Below are 17099 nucleotides of genomic sequence, written 5' to 3'. Positions count from 1 at the left end.
CCAAGATGGAATAGAGTTGGAGGAAAGGGTGGCTTGGGAAAGAAGGAAGTTCAGGGTTATAATTTATCATAACTCCAGGCATAATCCAGCACAGGCTTTGGGGAGAGGTGGTCTTTAGAAAGCAGGGTCTTCTCTGGAGTGGCCCCAGAGGCTCAGCACTTCCTGCCTTCAGTGGGCTCTGATAGATGTGACATGTCAGCTCCATCAGCCCCTCCTTGCTTCCCCTAGGGATTCCTGGATGTGCTCTAATTCTTACTGTCCATGTGCGGGGACCTCACAGCCCTGAGTCCCCAGGAGGGCCTGGGAGATAGGTGCCTGGCTGCTTAAATTCCGCACAAGACCTGAAAAGATGGGTTTGGCAGGCATAGAGAACTCTCCCGTCCTGCTTAAAATACATGCGTAAGTCAATCTGTCTCACACTTAGACTTCAGATGGAGCTGCATCCCCCACCCAGGGGGATTTTCTCTAAGGCCCTCACTTAGAGGGAAGTCTGGAAGCCACAGAGAGAAAGCCTTGTTATAAAGTACCATGTTTGGGATGATTCTTACATTTAGGTACTTTTTTACAATGTGCAGGTGGTATGTTTCTTTACTTGTTCCTACTTTGATTTTCCTTACTTGGCTATTTTATCTTCATGAGTGTTGGGTTTTGTTTGTTTGTTTGTTTTTGAGACAGAGTTTCGCTGTTGTTGCCCAGGCAGAAGTGCAGTGGTACAATCTTGGCTCACTGCAACCTCCACCTCCCGGGTTCAAGTGATTCTTTCGCCTCAGCCTCCAGAGTAGCTGGGATTACAGGCACCCGCCACCACGCCCAGCTAATATTTTGTATTTTTAGTAGAGTCGGGGTTTCATCATGTTGGCCAGGCTCAAACTCCTGACCTCAGGTGATCCACTCACCTTAGCCTCCCAAAATGTAGGGATTACAGGCATGAGCCACCATGCCTGGCCTCTTCATGAGTGTTTTAGGCATCCGTGCCCTAAAGTCACTTGCTTTTCTTACACTCCTAGTCCTAAGTTCCAATTTTTAGGGCAATTTGTGACTTCTCTTGGCGGCTAATAGGAGGAAAGTCCCTAAATGGCTTTATCCTGCACACCTGTCATTCTCTGGCTGTTTTTGAGGAATGTGTGTGTGTGTGTGTGTGTCTGTGTGCACGTGCATGTGTGCATGTGTGTGTGTGTGCGCGCGTGCGTGTATGCGTGTGTGTGCACGTACGTGTGTGTGTGTGCGCTTGCGCACAGGGGGTGTCCCTGCCCTTGTGGTGTTTGTACTTCATGCAGCGTTCTCTGGTGGAAGCATGGTAGGGAGAGATTAAGACCAGCCAGCACACACCATATTCACAGAGCACGTCCACCCTGTGATGGGCTTTTCAGGTGGTTTTCTTGACAACCAGACTTACTAATCATCCTCCAATCCCACTTACCATTAACTGAGAAAAGCACATAATTGGCTTAGGAGAGTCACTAATGCACCTTTATGAGCCTGCGTAGGCTCTTAAGTCTTTAGAACCGACTGCTTAAAGAGCCTAAGCTTCTCTACCAAAATCATTGAAAAGTGCCTTTCAGAAAAATCAGGATGTTTAAGAGCAGAACTGTAAGGATGTTAGCCACCTGCCCTGTTTTACAGATGAGGCCACTGAGTTCCAAACAAATAACATATGAAGCTCACATAACTACAGTCATGCATCTCTTAACGAAAGGGGTACGTTCTGAGAAATGCATCGTTAGGTGATTTTGTCATTGTGCAAACAGCATAGAGTGGACTTCACAAACCTAGATGGTACAGCCTCCTGCACACCTAGGCTATAATCCTATAATCTGTTGCTTCTGGGCTACAAACCTGCTCAACATGTTACCATACTGAATACTGCAGGCAATGGTAACACAAAGGTAAGTTTTTGTGTCTCTAAACTTAGAAAAGGACAGTAAAATACAGTATAAAATGTAAACAGCAGTACACATGTATAGGGCACCTGCCATGAATAGAGCTTGCAGGACTAGAAGTACCCTGGGTGAGTGAGTGAGTGAGTGAGTGAGTGAGTGGTGAGTGAATGTGAAGGCCCAGGACATTATTGTACACTACTGTAGACATTCTACCGTACATGTAAGCTACACTACATTTAAAAGAGAATATTTTCCTTAATAATAAATTAACCTTATCCAATAATAAATTTTCCAATAAATTATCCAATAATAAATTAACCTTAGCTTATTGTAAATTTTTTTACTTTATAAACTTTTTAACCTTTTTAAACTTTTTGACTCTTTGTAATAACACTTAGTTTAAAACACAAATACATTGTACAGCTACACATATTTTCCTTCTTTATAGCCTTACTCTATAAGCATTTTTCTATTAAAATTTTTTTTAACTTTTTAAACTTTTGTTAAAAAAAATAAGACACATACACATTAGCCTAGGCCTACACAGAGTCAAGGTCATCAATAACACTGCCTTCCACCTTCACATCTTGTCCACTGGAAAGTTTTTAGGGACAATAACACGCACGGAGCTGTCATCTCCTGTAATAATAATGCCTCCTTCTGGAATACCTCCTGAAGGACCCGTTTAAGGCTGGTTTACAGTTAACTTTGTTTTAATAAGTAGAAGGCATACCAGTAACATAGTCATTTGTTATCAAGTATTATATACTATACATAATTATATGTGCTAGACTTTTATATGACTGGCAGCACAGTAGGTTTGTTTACATCAGCGTCACCACGAACACATGAGTAAGGCATTGTGCTACGCCGTTAGGTTGTCACTAGGTTGGCTGGGTGCAGTGGCTCACACCTGTAATCCCACCACTTTGGGAGGCTGAGGAGGATGGATCACTTGTGGTCAGGAGTTTGAGACCAGCCTGGCCAACATGGTGAAACCTCGTCTCTACTAAAAATACAAAAATTAGCCAGGCATGGTGGTGCACACCGATAGTCCCAGCTACTTGGGAGGCTGAGGCAGGAGAATCGTTTGAACCCCAGAGGCAGAAGTTGCGATGAGCCGAGATTGCACCACTGCACTCCAGCCTAGGGGACAGAGCAAGACTCCTTCCCAAACAACAACAACAACAACAAAAGATGTCACTAGGTCATAGGAATTTTTCAGCTCCGTTATGATCTTACAGGACCACCATCATATGCAGTCATTGTGGGGTGTATGACTGTAGTTCTGTAGAAGCAGCGCTATGCCCAGGACTTACTGTTCCGCAGTCCTGGGCTCCTTCCACTATAGCAAGAGCCACCTCCATTTAGAGCACCACAACCCAGCTAGCAAACACGTGCTATGTGAGGACAGGGACCACTTAGCAATGCTGTCTGTTTCCCCTCTTTCCTGCGACAGGGCTGACTAACAGCAGGCCCTCCATACATTTACCTAACACATAGTTGCTTGCTTCCTCAAAGAGAAAACCCCTACAAGTGGATTTATGAGAGTGAGCAGCCACACACAGCAGCAGCACAGCAAATGTGGGAGATCTTGTTTCTTCTAGATGAAGAAACAACGTGATAAAACAACATGGCAACGTTGCCTGATCTCTGGGCCTTGCGGTCAAAGAGATAATAGTCTAAGGTATTTCTCTCATCTTTGCGTGTACCTAACTGATGAATAGCTACATCCTTTGGTGGCAAAACGACATATAAAGTATAAAATAGGGGAGTAGTGAGTACCTATGAGCATTTTAAATAATGTATATGAAGTATATACTAAAATGCCCCAAACTTGAATCATTCACCTCGGGGACAGGTGAGAGTTGAGAAAGGGCTGTGTTGCTAATTTCAGAGCTTTTAATATAGTCTCCTTGGTCATAATGGAGTTATCAGATGCTTTAGAAAATTGAAATCTGTTCACTCTTTCACCTAGATTAAGTAAATCCTGGTTTTGTATCTATTTCATATTAGCCAAGCATTCATTTAGTATCTTCTTCTGTCATATATTTAGCAACTTTCTTGGACCCTCCTTTCCTTTGCCATCTTGCCTGTTGGTATGATGACCTAACCAGGATCAACGGACAGAACCAATTTCAATTTGTTCCTGACTTTCTCATTTTTCATCTCCAGAGGAAACGGCCCCTGAGAACGCCATTGACCTTGGGGAAGAGAGCTTTGATGTATTAACACATTTCCTAGAAAAAGTCATTTTCCTTTTCTTTGCTCCTGACCGTTTGTTCCTTGTAATTTGCTTTTACTTACTGAAGATTATATTCCATTTGTCGGTTACAATACTCTGTCAACCAGCAGACCAAGCCTACCCAAGATCTACTACAATTTTCTAGATTGTGGGTGGACTTACAAAGACTCTGTCCAGGAATATGTGATTATTTTATCTTCACACAAAAGATAGCTTCCTTAAGCAACAGTGAATGTTTCTCTCTTAGTTCCTGGTGCTGAATTCACCTCTTTGTGCTGACTGTGAAGTTTCTCCCCAAAATCAACCTGGATTCCTCATTCCAAGGAACAGACGCTCAGGCTGCATTATGGCTTTTCATTTGCTATGTTTGCATACCACACATATTCAGTAAAACTGCCTCTTTTGGCCTGTTTCCATTTCTAAGAGTGCTACATTATTGCAGGATTTAGAAAAGTGTCTAAAAAATACACATCAGCTCTCAGTTATGTCTGTCAAACCTAACGGATATGGTTTGGCTGTGTCCCCACCCAAATCTCATCTTGAATTGTAGCTCCCATAATTCCCACATGTTGTGGGAGGGACCCAGTAGGAGATAATTGAATCATGGGGGTGGTTTCCCCCATACCATTCTCGTGGTAGTGAATAAGTCTTACGAGATCTGATGGTTTTATAAGAGGAAACCCCTTTCGCTTGGTTCTCATTCTTTCTTGTCTACTGCCATATAAGATGTGCCTTTCACCTTCCACTATGATTGTGAGGCCTCCCCAGCCACGTGGAACTGTGAGTGCATTAAACCTCTGTTTCTTTATAAATTACCCAGTCTTGGATACATCTTTATTAGCAGTGTGAGAACAGACTAATACACTAACCATTATAATGGGCAAAGTCATATAAGCCAAGAGGAGTTGTATTAGTTTTCTTGTTGTTGCTGGAACAAATTACCCCAAACTTAGTGTTTAAAACAATACAAATTTATTCTCTTATAGTTCAGGGGTTGGAAGTTCAAAATAGCCTTACTGGGCTGAAGTCAAGATATCAGCAGGACTAATTCCTTCTGATGGCTTTGAGGGGAAAATCCTTTTCCTTCTGTTCTCACATCTCTTACTGCCCACTCTGACCCCCTGCCTCCGTCTTCTAAGGCAATTACGTTAGCCCCACCCAGATAATCCAAGATAAACCTCCCCATCTCAAGACCCTTAGCTTCATCCCATCTGCAAAGTCTCTGTCATATAAGATAACAGTCACAGGTTCTGGGGATGAGGAAATGGACATCTTTGGGGATCATTGTTCAGCTGACCACAGGACCGAGAACTCCCTATTCCGTGACAGTTTTCTGTGGCCTTTCCTCTTGAGGTCAGGCTGCCTTGGTGGGGGAGGGATGTTTGTGGGTGGGCTTGCCCATGCTCTTCAGAGACCCCATGCCTGACTCCGTGCCTCCTGCACCTGCAGTAGCAGCCAGGTTTCAGCTGCCTCCCCAGGGCAGTCAGAGGTGTCACAGTGGTGCCCAAGGGCCATGCCACTGTGCCCAAGATGTTTGCCAACTACCCTTCCTCAACTCTGTCTTCTTTCCTTTTTAGCATTGTGTTATTGCCGGGAAGCCACTGTGTCAGCAAGCTGAGAGGGAAACTGAAGCAAGATGTCGGGCCGGAGCGGGAAGAAGAAAATGTCCAAGCTGTCCCGTTCAGCTAGGGCAGGTGTCATCTTTCCAGTGGGGAGGCTGATGCGTTATCTGAAGAAAGGGACGTTCAAGTACCGGATCAGCGTGGGCGCCCCTGTCTACATGGCGGCAGTCATTGAGTACCTGGCAGGTAATGAGGACACGCAAAGGACACTGCCTGCTCCCAGGTCCCCACCCTCCCCTGGGTCCCCCTCGCAGGCTGGGGAGGGATGCTCCAAATTGCCTTTTGGCTGGCTCAAGGCTACTGTGGGTGGTGACAGGGTTGCAATTGGCCTGCTTGGCTAAAATCAACTTCTGCAGACTTTAGGGGAGAGAAGAGGGTATAGGAAGGACAGGTGATCCGCATGGAAGGCAGAGAACCCACAATCAAGTAAGTGGCCCTCCTAGACCAGTCCTGCAAAAGATGTGTCTTGCTTTAAGTGAATGCAATATATAAATATCTAAGCTCCTGAAGAAAATAAACTGCAGGGAGAATCAGGGATTTGATATTCATTTTGTAAAAGGGAGTCTTTTTACATCAAATTGCTCATTAAACATTAGTTTTCCTGGTATATTTAAACTGGGACTCAGTGTCCATAAATAACATTTATCTGATCATTAAAAGCATCTTTCGGGTGCTGCCACGAAGCCGATGTAATGTTCTAATTTTGCTCTCCTTCACTGAGGTGATTCTCGTCTAACAGGGGTGCACAGAAAATAGTTTCCCATATTTGTTGTTAAAGTTAATTTTTTTACTGAAAGATGAGATTTTGCTGTGTGTGTTCTTTATCTTAGTAACTTTCTCTTTAGCTTTTTTTGTTGTTGTCCTCTTATGTCATAGTTAAATAGAAACCAAACTTTACAATATCAGGGGTGCTTTTCAGAAATATTTACAAATAAAATATATAAATATATATATATACAATAAGTGTGATTTAGTCCCTTGTTGGGTAATAGCCACGAGCAACAATGTCTCTGACTTTGCCCAAGGTTAACAAATTCCCTAGACACCAAGGTTAAGTTCCTTGGAAATTCTGCCAGGTTAAAAAGCAAACCTCCCCAGACGGTCTAACACTGGGGAGGCAAGCCTCACTGCATGAAATCCTCTGGGCTGTGGCAGGGCTGGTCCTCTCTTCTGTCCCCAGATTCCTCTTTTCTGCTGGTTTTTCCTCTTTAGATGCTCAGTCCTGCCCTGCCCTCTTAGTCCCCATCGCTCACCAACCAACATTTATTGGTGAAAGGTTTTCCTTCATCCGTGCATGGAAATGTCCTCCCCCCAGAGCTTCCACCAGGCAGACCTCTGCATCATGAGCCTTCCTCTTATGAAATGAAAACCTTGCTCCCGAGCTAAAAGTCCTTCCCTCCTTTAGGAGGTTGGGGAGAGCTGGAGGGCTCTGAAAAGCAGTGCTTTTCAAAGTGGGGTCCCGCAGGGATCTTGTTGACAAGGGCAGGGTGGCACCTGAGACTCCATTCCTCAAACTCCCAGGTGATACTGATGCTGCTGGTCCAGGGACCACACGTTGAATAGCAAGATTGTAGCCAGTCTTTTAACCTCAAGCCAAAAGATGTCAGGAATGGTTGTTTAAAATGCAAGTTCCCGCCAGGCACGGTGTCTCACACCTGTAATCCCAGCACTTTGGGAAGCTGAGGTGGGTGGATCACCTAAGGTCAGGAGTTCGAGACCAGCCTGGCCAATATGGTGACACCCCATCTCTACTAAAAATACAAAAATTAGCCAGGCGTGGTGGCAGCTACTGGGATTACAGGCTGGTAATCCCAGCTACTTGGGAGGCTGACGCAGGAGAATCACTTGAACCCAGGAGTTGGAGGTTGCAGTGAGCTGAGATCACACCACTGCACTCCAGCCTAGGTGACAGAGCAAGACTCCGTCTCAAAAAATAAAGGCCGGGCGCGGTGGCTCACGCCTGTAATCCCAGCACTTGGGAGGCTGAGGCGGGTGGATCACAAGGTCAGGAGATTGAGACCATCCTAGCTAACACGGTGAAACCCCATCTCTACTAAAAAAAAAAAAATACAAAAATAAAAATAAAAAATAAAATGCAAGTTCCTGGATACACTCTCAAAGGGTCTGATTCACTGGATCTGGAGTGAGGCCAAGGAATCTGATGGGAAAACCTCCCAGCTGAGGCAGGGAGAGAACAGACTTTGAGAAGAGTTTATGAAGCTTTAAAACAACCTGTTAGGTGTGTGTCACCCACTGGGACTGGAAGACACTGAGTAACTCCAAGATCCCACAGCTTCCAGATGGGGAACTAGGACTCCCCCACGCCCTCGACCTCGAGCCACGCAGTTTTGCTGCCCTACACTGCCCCAATATTTGTGTGATGCAAATAACTAAGTACTTCCTGTGCCTCCATTTGGCAAAAGTCTAATCCAGTGCATATACAAAATTTGGCCTTTGGAATCCCTGGCATCTCTGTTAGTCTTTGGTTCAGATGTGTGAGATAAACGAAGCTTACCTCTTCCTGTTGGTTCATCCATTCAAAGAGCATTTGTTGAGCATCTCCACGTCAGTGCACACAGTAAGTCCTTAGGCAGAGTTCCTGCAATAGAATTGGGCCATTTATACAGTGGGTTGAACATGGAGAGGATGAGCACCTGCAAGGGTGCCATTGCCAAAGTCCTCCTGCCCCTGGCCAGTCCCAGTGTCCAGGCCATCCTGGGCCACGTGGAGGAGGAGAAGGTGACATTTGTCTCCTGAGGCCCAGGCCTGTCCTCTGTGTCCTTTCCCTCCCTTCTTTGTGCCCTTTCTCTCCCCCAAAGGCAGGCAGGCAGGCACTGAGAGAGTGCAGGCTCAGATGTCGGTTCCAATCGAGATGACTCATTGACCAGCTCTGTTACCCTAACCTCTCTGAGCTCCAGGTGTTTCCAGAACTAGCTCTTTTAACCTCATTCAATGAGCTAATATGTGTAAAACACCTGGCGTATAGGATGCACTCAGTAAATGGTAATTCGTCTCCTCCCTCCTCTATTAAGAGCTGACAAAATCATTCAGGACAAAGTATAAATGACTAATTCCATTAAGGTGGTGTATTTTCAGGCTGAATTTGCATTTTAATGAGACAAGGTGTTTTAATCCAAAGGAATGAATCATATTAGTGGAATTGCAAGCTATTGTTGAGTAAGTGACATGGGGGATTTTAGTCTGTTTTTTGGTTGGTTTGTTTTTTAAAGAGGCATCCATTGATTCTGTTTAGGAAAGGGGGGTCAAAGTGTGGAAGCCTCCTGTCACCCTTGAAATGACTTCCACATTCATGAAACAAATCTAGACTGAGTGCCTCATTTGAATCAGGTCTTGAAGATACAGCAGAAAACCAGCTAACTTGGTCCTTCCCATTGCTGGACTTAGAGCCTAGTGAGGAGCACAAGAAGGAAACGCCTCAATAAGATCAGGTGCTGTCGGGCAGGGAATGAGAGGAACTTCGGGAAATGCGGGTTGGGGGAAGGGCTGCCTAATCTAACATAAGTGTTGTTAAGACCTAAACCAGGTTGTCAACCCTGCATTTTCTCGTATCGATTGATTTCAAATCCTGGTGCCTGGGTCCCACCCCCGAGATTCTGGGGTATTCTCTGTGCATCAGGATTCTTAAAAGCTCCCCCAAATGATTCTGATGGGCAGCCAGGTGGGGAAGGCAGTCAGCCAGATTCAGATGGGGGGGGGGGCGGGTGAACTAGGGGAAGATAGTAAGGGAGGTGGGGAGTAAGGGAGAAGACTCCAAGTTTAAAAGAGTGTGTGGCCCTTTCTAATGTGCCGAGAGCAGAGCTTGGAAATGGGAGGAGTGAGAGATGAAATGGGGGCAGGGCAGCAGGCGCTAGACTGTGACGGCCCTTGGAGGCCACGTTGAGGGTTCGCATGCACACACACACACAAACACACACACACACACATATGGCAGAGGAGGCATCAAAGAGAGGTGGCAGCATCTGCGAGGCATCACTCTGGCTTTAGATAGAGATCAGTTGTCAAGGAGCAAGATCAGATTCCAGGAGACCAGTGGAGTTGTTTTAGTGTCACTTTGTAAAGAACTGACAGTGGCCAGGACCAAGGGTGCACAGTGGGGATGGTGAGAAGAAATGGAAAATCTGGGAGCTTTCTGGAGGGTGGAGTCAGCTCCACTCCATAATGGATTGGATCCGCAGGGAGGGGCATCAAGGATGACATGAATCTTGTAGGTGTGGACTAGCTACTTTCTCTCAGGCCACACTGCCATGGGGTGAGAAGTAGATTGAGGTGTGGACTTGGAGACAAAAGGAGTAGGGAATGGGTAAAAGAAGTCTGACCAGCTGGACATGGTGGCTCACGCCTGTAATCCCAGCACTTTGGGACACGGAGGCGGGCAGATCACCTGAGGTCAGGAGTTCGAGACCAGCCTGACCAACATGGAGAAACCCCATCTCTAATAAAAATACAAAATTAGCCAGACGTGGTGGTGCATGCCTGTTATCCCAGCTACTCGTGAGGCTGAGGCAGGAGAATCACTTGAACCCAGGAGGCAGAGGTTGCGGTGAGCCGAGATCGCGCCATTGCACTCCAGCCTGGGCATCAAGAGCAAAACTCCATCTCAAAAAAAAAAAAAAAGAGTCTGGCTGAGAGGAAGGAGAAGAGAGAGCAAAGCAGCTAGTGGATGGAGAATGGTGCCTGTAACTGAAGTAGGGAGCAATGGATGAGATCCAGGCTGCAGCAGGAGGGGCTCAGTTTGGGACCTGTTGAGCTTTGGTGTCTATAAGATGTCCAAGAGGGCTGGGCAGAGTGGCTCATGCTTGTAATCCCAACGCTTTGGGAGGCCAAAGTAGGAGGACTACTTGAGTCCAGGAGTTCCAGATCAGCTTGGGCAAGATGGTGAGACCTCGTCTCTACAAGAAATTAAAAAATTAACCAGGTATGTGCTGGACACGGTGGCTCACACCTGTAATCCCAGCACTTTGGGAGATCGAGGCGAGTGGATCACCTGAAGTCAGGAGTTCAAGACTAGCCTGACCAACATGATGAAACCCCATCTCTACTAAAAATACAAAAATAAGCCGGGCATGGTGGTGCCTGCCTGTAATCATCCCAGCTACTTGCGAAGCTGAGGCAGAAGAATCACTTTAACCTGGGAGGCAGAGGTTGCAGTGAGCCAAGATCACACCATTACACTCCAGCCTCGGCAACAACAGTGAAACTCCATCTCAAAAAAAAAAAAAAAAAACCTAACTGGGTGTGGTGGCATGTTCTGAATAGTCCCAGTTGCTAGGGAGGCTGAGGTGGGAGGATTCCTTGAGCCCAGGAATTTGAGGCAGCAGTGAGCTATGATTCCACCACTGCACCACTGCACTCCTCAGCCTGGGTGACCAAGCAAGGCCCTGTCTCTCAAAAAAAAAAAAGATGTCCAGAAGATCAGAGTCGATAGAAACGCTGGATCCAGCCAGGCCTGAACCTAGATTCTGGTTCTGCCACATATTAGCTATGAACCCTCAGGCTCATTGCTTTACCACTCATGATGTTACTGTGAGGATTACATAAAATAATGCATGAAAAGTGCTTAGCACCGCTCAGCACACATGAGCAACTCCATCCATGTGGCTATTGTTCTTATTGAGTGAAGACCCCCTAGGTGTGTCGGGAGCTCAGGAGGGAGCTGTGAGCAGGAGGTTCATATCAGTGTGTTAAGGCAGTGGAAGTGAAGGAGGTCACCCAGAGAGAGCACAGGACCCAGCATGAGCGACACCAGTTTGCCCAGTGGGCCAGGGAGAGGGGGAAAGGATGGCAAAGGAGGCTGAGGAAAGCCAGAGGGTAAGGAGGAAAGATGTGAGCATGTGACGCGTCAGAGGCCAAGGGAAGGGAGGGAAGGCCAGGAGCCCCTAAGGGTCATGCTGATAAAAACCAGACAAGGACAACAGATCTAGCCACCTCAGGGTCATGGTGACCTTGGCAGGGACGGCGTGGGAGGTCAGAACCAAACCACAGTGAGTTGAGAAGTGGGAGGTATGGACTGGGAGACAAAGGGGGTGGGGACTCTTCACACTCAAAGTAGTTATTAGAGCTGCCACCAGATCTTATGAATGAATGAAATGTAAAATGGTGCAGCCTATAGTAAAAATAATTTAATTGTACATTTCTAAATAGCTAAAAGAGTATAACTGGATGGTTTGTAACATCAAGGATAAATGCTTGAGAAGGAAACCCCATTTTCCATGATGTAATTATTACACATTTAATGCCTGTATCAAAATATCTATGTACCCCATACATATATACACCTACTATGTACTCACAAAGATTAAAAATAAAAATGTATTTTTAAAAAAGAGTGCAGCCACTGTGGATAACAGTCTGATGGTTCCTAAAAAAGTTAAACATAGAATTACCAATACAACCAAGCAATTCCACTCCTAGCTATATACCCAAGAGAACTGAAAGTAGGGACTCGGCCGGGCGCAGTGGCTCACGCCTGTAATCCCAGCACTTTGGGGGGCCGAGGCGGGCGGATCACCTGAGATCGGGAGTTTGAGACCAGCCTGACCAACATGGAGAACCGCTGTCTCTACTAAAAATACAAAATTAGCCGGCTGTGGTGGTGCATGCCTGTAATCCAGCTGCTGGGGAGGCTGAGGCAGAGGAATCACTTGAACCTGGGAGGCGGAGGTTGCAGTGAGCCGAGATTGCGCCATTGCACTCCAGCCTGGGCAACAAGAGTGAAACTCCATCAAAAAAAAAAAAAAAAAGAAAAGAAAAGAAAGAAAGAGAAAGGACGCAAACAGATATTTGTGCAACCATGTTCTTAGCAGCATTTTTCACAGCAGCCGAAAAGTGGAAGCAACCAAGTGTCGATCAACAGACGAACGGATAAGCAGAATGTGGTATATTCATACAATGGGCTGTTATTCAGCCACAATATTTCAAAAAGGAATAAAATTCTGATACATGCTACAACCTGAATGAATCTTGAAAACATTATGCATATGAAGGATGGCAGACACAATAGGGCAATATTGTATGGTTCCATTTATATGAGATACCCAGAGTAGGTGATACCTAGAAGTGGTGAATTCATAGAGACAGAAAGTAGAATAGAGGTTACCAGGGGCTGGGGAGAGGGAGGGAGAAATGATGAGTTATTGTTTAATGGGTACAGAGTTTCCCTTTGGGATGATGAAAAAGTTCTAGAAATGGATAGTTATGGTTGTGCAACATTGTGAATATACTTAATGCCATTGAATTGTATCCTTTAAAATGGTTAAATGGTAGATGTATGTTATGTATGTTTTCCTTTTTTTTTTTTTAATCAAGCACCTTGTTCTGAGAAGAGTTGTTGGGCCTCACCAGACTACCAAAGGGATTCCCAGCACCAACAGGGTGTAGCCCCCCTGCAGGAGGGGGAGAGCTGGAAACACAGAGACAAGGAGCCCGGTGGGAAAGCTGGGCCCCCGGGGTCTCCAGAGCTGGCTGGAGGCCTTGGTCCCAGGTGGAGAGGCACCTCCTCCAGCTCCCAAAAGAAGGGCTGCTGGGGACTGATGCAGACACTGCAGTATGCCCCTAGAGACAAGCACCCCCCAGATACCTTCTTCCCACACACAGGCACAGCCTCTCTAAGTGACCCTCATTACACAACTCTTAAGTGGCAGTATTCCACTCCTCTCCCACCCAAATCTCTGTGGCAAGCAGTGCTCTTCACCCCCACATGAACTGGATTCTCCTGCTGATGTCCTGGGGGTCAACGAGCCACCATCAGTGGGCTTCCCCTGGCCAGTCTACCGCTCCTGTCAGATTTATGTCTGTGGTTTCTGAAGGCCCTCTCTCCCACACACTGCCTCTGGAAGGCAACCTGCGGCCACAGGCATGGCCAGGAAGAGAAGGCTGGGGACAACACAGTCAAAAAAGGAGGGCACAAATTCTCAGCAACACTGGGTGAGAGACAGCAGCCTGCCTCGCCTGATTCTATGGACTGACTGTCTGGCTAGCCCCAGGTTCACATGTGATTATGATGCTAGAGCCACAGTGTCTCTAGCCCCAACCTGGTGAAGGAGGGTGCACAGTCCTGCAAAGAGTGCATGCTCAGCTGCTCATCTAGAATGCCCCATTGACCTGAACATGCTTGCCTCCCAGAACGGTTATCACGTTCCTACTTCAGTTTCTTGATCTGTGGAATTGTGATAATGTTGGCCCAGTTCACATCTCCAATGTAAGTGAGGAAAAATGGACTGAAAAAACAAGCCCCAAATTCTGCAGTAGTGTTTTGTATGTGCTGACAATAGATATTGATAGTAGATATTGAGAAGGAATTGTTTATAATCATTTTGATGATGAGAAAATGTTCGGTCATATAATACATTTTCAACTGACCAAAACAAGTAGGTCTTAAAATAGGGCTGAATTTCAGGACATCCCATGAAATCATTGTGTAACATAGACACTTGTCATTTACATGTCATTTCCAGATAATTGGGTTTCACCACTTAATACCAAAACATTTCTTATCTAATGATTCTCATTTATTACATTTGTGTTTTTAAAAGATTACTTTGACCACCAGCACATGTGGCCGTGCAGGTTGTACACGGCACAAGAACACACATTTAAGGGAATATCATTCAAATCCTAGACTACAAAGATTTGTGTATTTATTATGAGAATTTCCAGCAGATGGTAGTAAAGAGTTTTGTTCTAACAAAATCCAGAAAGTAAAGCATCTTGCTGGGCATGGTGGCTCACCTTTGTAATCCCAGCTACTCGAGAGGCTCAAGCAGGAGAATCACTTGAGCCCAGAAGGTTGAAGCTGCAGTGAGCCTTGATAGCACCACTGCACTCCAGCCTTGGCAACAGAGCAAGACTCCGTCTCTAAATATAAAAAGTGTCTTGAGGCAGGATTGTCTTTTCTTTCTTTTTTTTAGAGGCAGGGTAAGTTTTTGTTGCTCAGGCTGGAGTGCAGTGGTGTGATCATGGCTCACTGCAGCCTAGACCTCCTGAGCTCAAGCAATCCTCCTGCCTTAGCCACCTAAGTAGCTGGAACTACAGGCACATACCACCAAGCCTGCCTAATTTTTGTATTTTTTGTAAAGACGGGGTTTCGCCGTGTTGCCCAGGCTGGTCTTGAACTACTGAGCTCAAGCGATCTGCCTGCCTCTGCCTCCCAAAGTGCTGGGACCACACCCAGCTAGGAGCATCTTTTTCTAATTTGCACAAAGGTACCTATTGGGTCACCAGTGGCCTTGCTGGCATGGATCTGGAGAACAACAAAACTAGGGATGGGGAAACCATCTAGACACCCAGTACAATTATCTGGGCTGGAAGAGAAGAGAGCTTTAACTCAGGCGATGGCAACAAGAAGGCCAAAAGTATGTGAGACTGATGAGGCTGGATGGACCCCATGTGGTGACTGGAAGGAGATGGGGAGTGGGAGAGGGAAGGATAGGGAATCACTCCCAGGTCTCTGGTAGGAGCCATGTGTGGATGGAGCTACCAGTTCTAAGGGCGACGAGAAACGCAGGTTTGGGGAAATGATTTTGATTTGGGGACTGTGATTTTGCTTTACCTGTGAAGCCCCCAGGTGAGGCTGTCTGGGTGATATCATGGGAGGGCTGGAGGTGCAGATTCAGTAGTACGATGGGTGGGTAGAAGCTGGAGCCATGAGTCCGATGGGGTTTTCCCCAGAAGATTGCATGGCCCTAGCAGAGCAGAAGGCACAGACAGAACCCCAGGGACACCGCCAAGCAGTGGGCAAGTGGACAAGGAAGAAAGGGCCTGGGAAGGAGACAGAGTCTTGCTCACTCCACCTCACCTGTCCCAACCCTATAATTAATGTGCTATTTCCCATCTTCTGTGGGCTGGAATATCCACTGTTGGTTTAAATTGTATACAAAATGAAAGGACACAGACTCTTCCAAAATAATGCGTATGAGCTTTACAGCATCGCTTTTGGCTAAAGAAATTCTTTTTACTGCTAGATACTCAGCTGTATTCCAGATTGTTACTATTGCTAGAAGTGTGACTTGTGAGAAGTGAGGGGTTTGCCATAGAAGTCCCCACCACTTAACAGAATTATGATCTTCCCACAACATTTGCAGTAGAGTAAATTTAGTGCTGTATAAATCCAATTTTCCTATTGATTGCCAATATAAGGATTTGGCAGGATTAATAAAATCCCCAAGATCAATAAAGTCACTCAAGAATGTAGCAAACTTTTATAGTTCATGGGACTATATTTGCCATAATAACATTTGAAACTATTAATGATGATTAATGTTTTTCTTGTTTCATTTGCTTTGAATTTTGTTTTTTTAGAGGCAGGGTCTCCTCTGTTACCCAGGCTGGAGTGCAGTGGCACTATCATAGCTCACTGCAGCCTTGAACTCCTGAGCTCAAACGATCCTCCCACCCCAGCCTCCCAAAGTGCTGGGGTTATAGGCATGAGCCCTGTGCCTGGCTAATGATTAATGTTATTACAAACATTTAAATGGTGAAGTCCATGTCTCAAGGATGTCCAGACTAAACATCCGAAAGAGATAGGAACTATTTGATGTAGATTTTCTGTGATGTATTATCTTTTTCTCTCTAAGGAAAAAAAAAAAAGTCCTACCACTGCTTTTGCACTAGAACACATAATCAAGGTTTTCTTTCTTATAAATTATTTCAAAAGAGTTTGTTTAAGAGCCCAGTTGCATGATCCCCAAGCATCGTCTGCATTCCCTGAATTGTGCTGCATGCTGAGTCTCTGCCTTCAGTCTCCTCCTATGCTACGTTTGATGCCGGCAGATTTTTTTGTCTATGAATGTCTGTGCATCTGTCAAGCTGAAAATAACCTGACCTTCATGGGCTTCCTGAAGACTCCAAATATGTAGTGCTTCCCATGAGCCCTGCCTCTTATGCTGACAGTTAATTTGATGAACTTGAGGAGGGCGCTTAATTTCTCCCTCTAAATGCAGGTAACAGGAGGCAGGAAAGCAATGATCCAGGATGCTGAATTCAATTCAGTTGCTCAGAAGCTTAAAATTGGGAGACTCATTAACCCCCAAACCCATCTAGAAAAAGGGATGAGTGGAGTGCTTCTTCCTCCCATGTGTACCCCAGAAATGAGAGTCCCTTGAGATGAGCAGGGGCAGCACACTTCCCTTCACTGTGCACAATGGAGAGCTGCACATTTTAACCCAGAGCCATAAAGCAAGCCTGCCAGGAACAGCGGCTCACGCCTGGAAATCCCAACACTTTGGGAAGCTGAGGTGGGAGGACCACTTAAGCCCGGAAGTTTGAGACCAGCCTGGACAACAAAGTAAAACCCTGTCTCTACAAAAAAATTAAAAATTAGCCTGGCGTGGTGGC

At 45.8% G+C, this 17099-nt stretch overlaps 1 protein-coding gene across 1 annotated transcript in view; it reads left to right on the top strand.

The window, feature by feature from the left end:
- LOC129006821 (core histone macro-H2A.2) overlaps positions 1-17099 on the top strand; it is a 59658-nt gene that overhangs the window by 17421 nt on the left and 25138 nt on the right. Inside the window, exon 2 of the mRNA XM_054436978.2 lies at positions 5703-5933. Coding sequence (XP_054292953.1) covers positions 5762-5933 — 172 coding nt within the window. The 5' untranslated portion in view covers positions 5703-5761. The remainder of the gene's footprint in view (positions 1-5702; positions 5934-17099) is intronic.

This window comes from Pongo pygmaeus, chromosome 8 (genome assembly GCF_028885625.2).
Source record: "Pongo pygmaeus isolate AG05252 chromosome 8, NHGRI_mPonPyg2-v2.0_pri, whole genome shotgun sequence".
NCBI lineage: Eukaryota > Metazoa > Chordata > Mammalia > Primates > Hominidae > Pongo > Pongo pygmaeus.
This window is presented reverse-complemented; position numbering and strand designations above follow the sequence as displayed.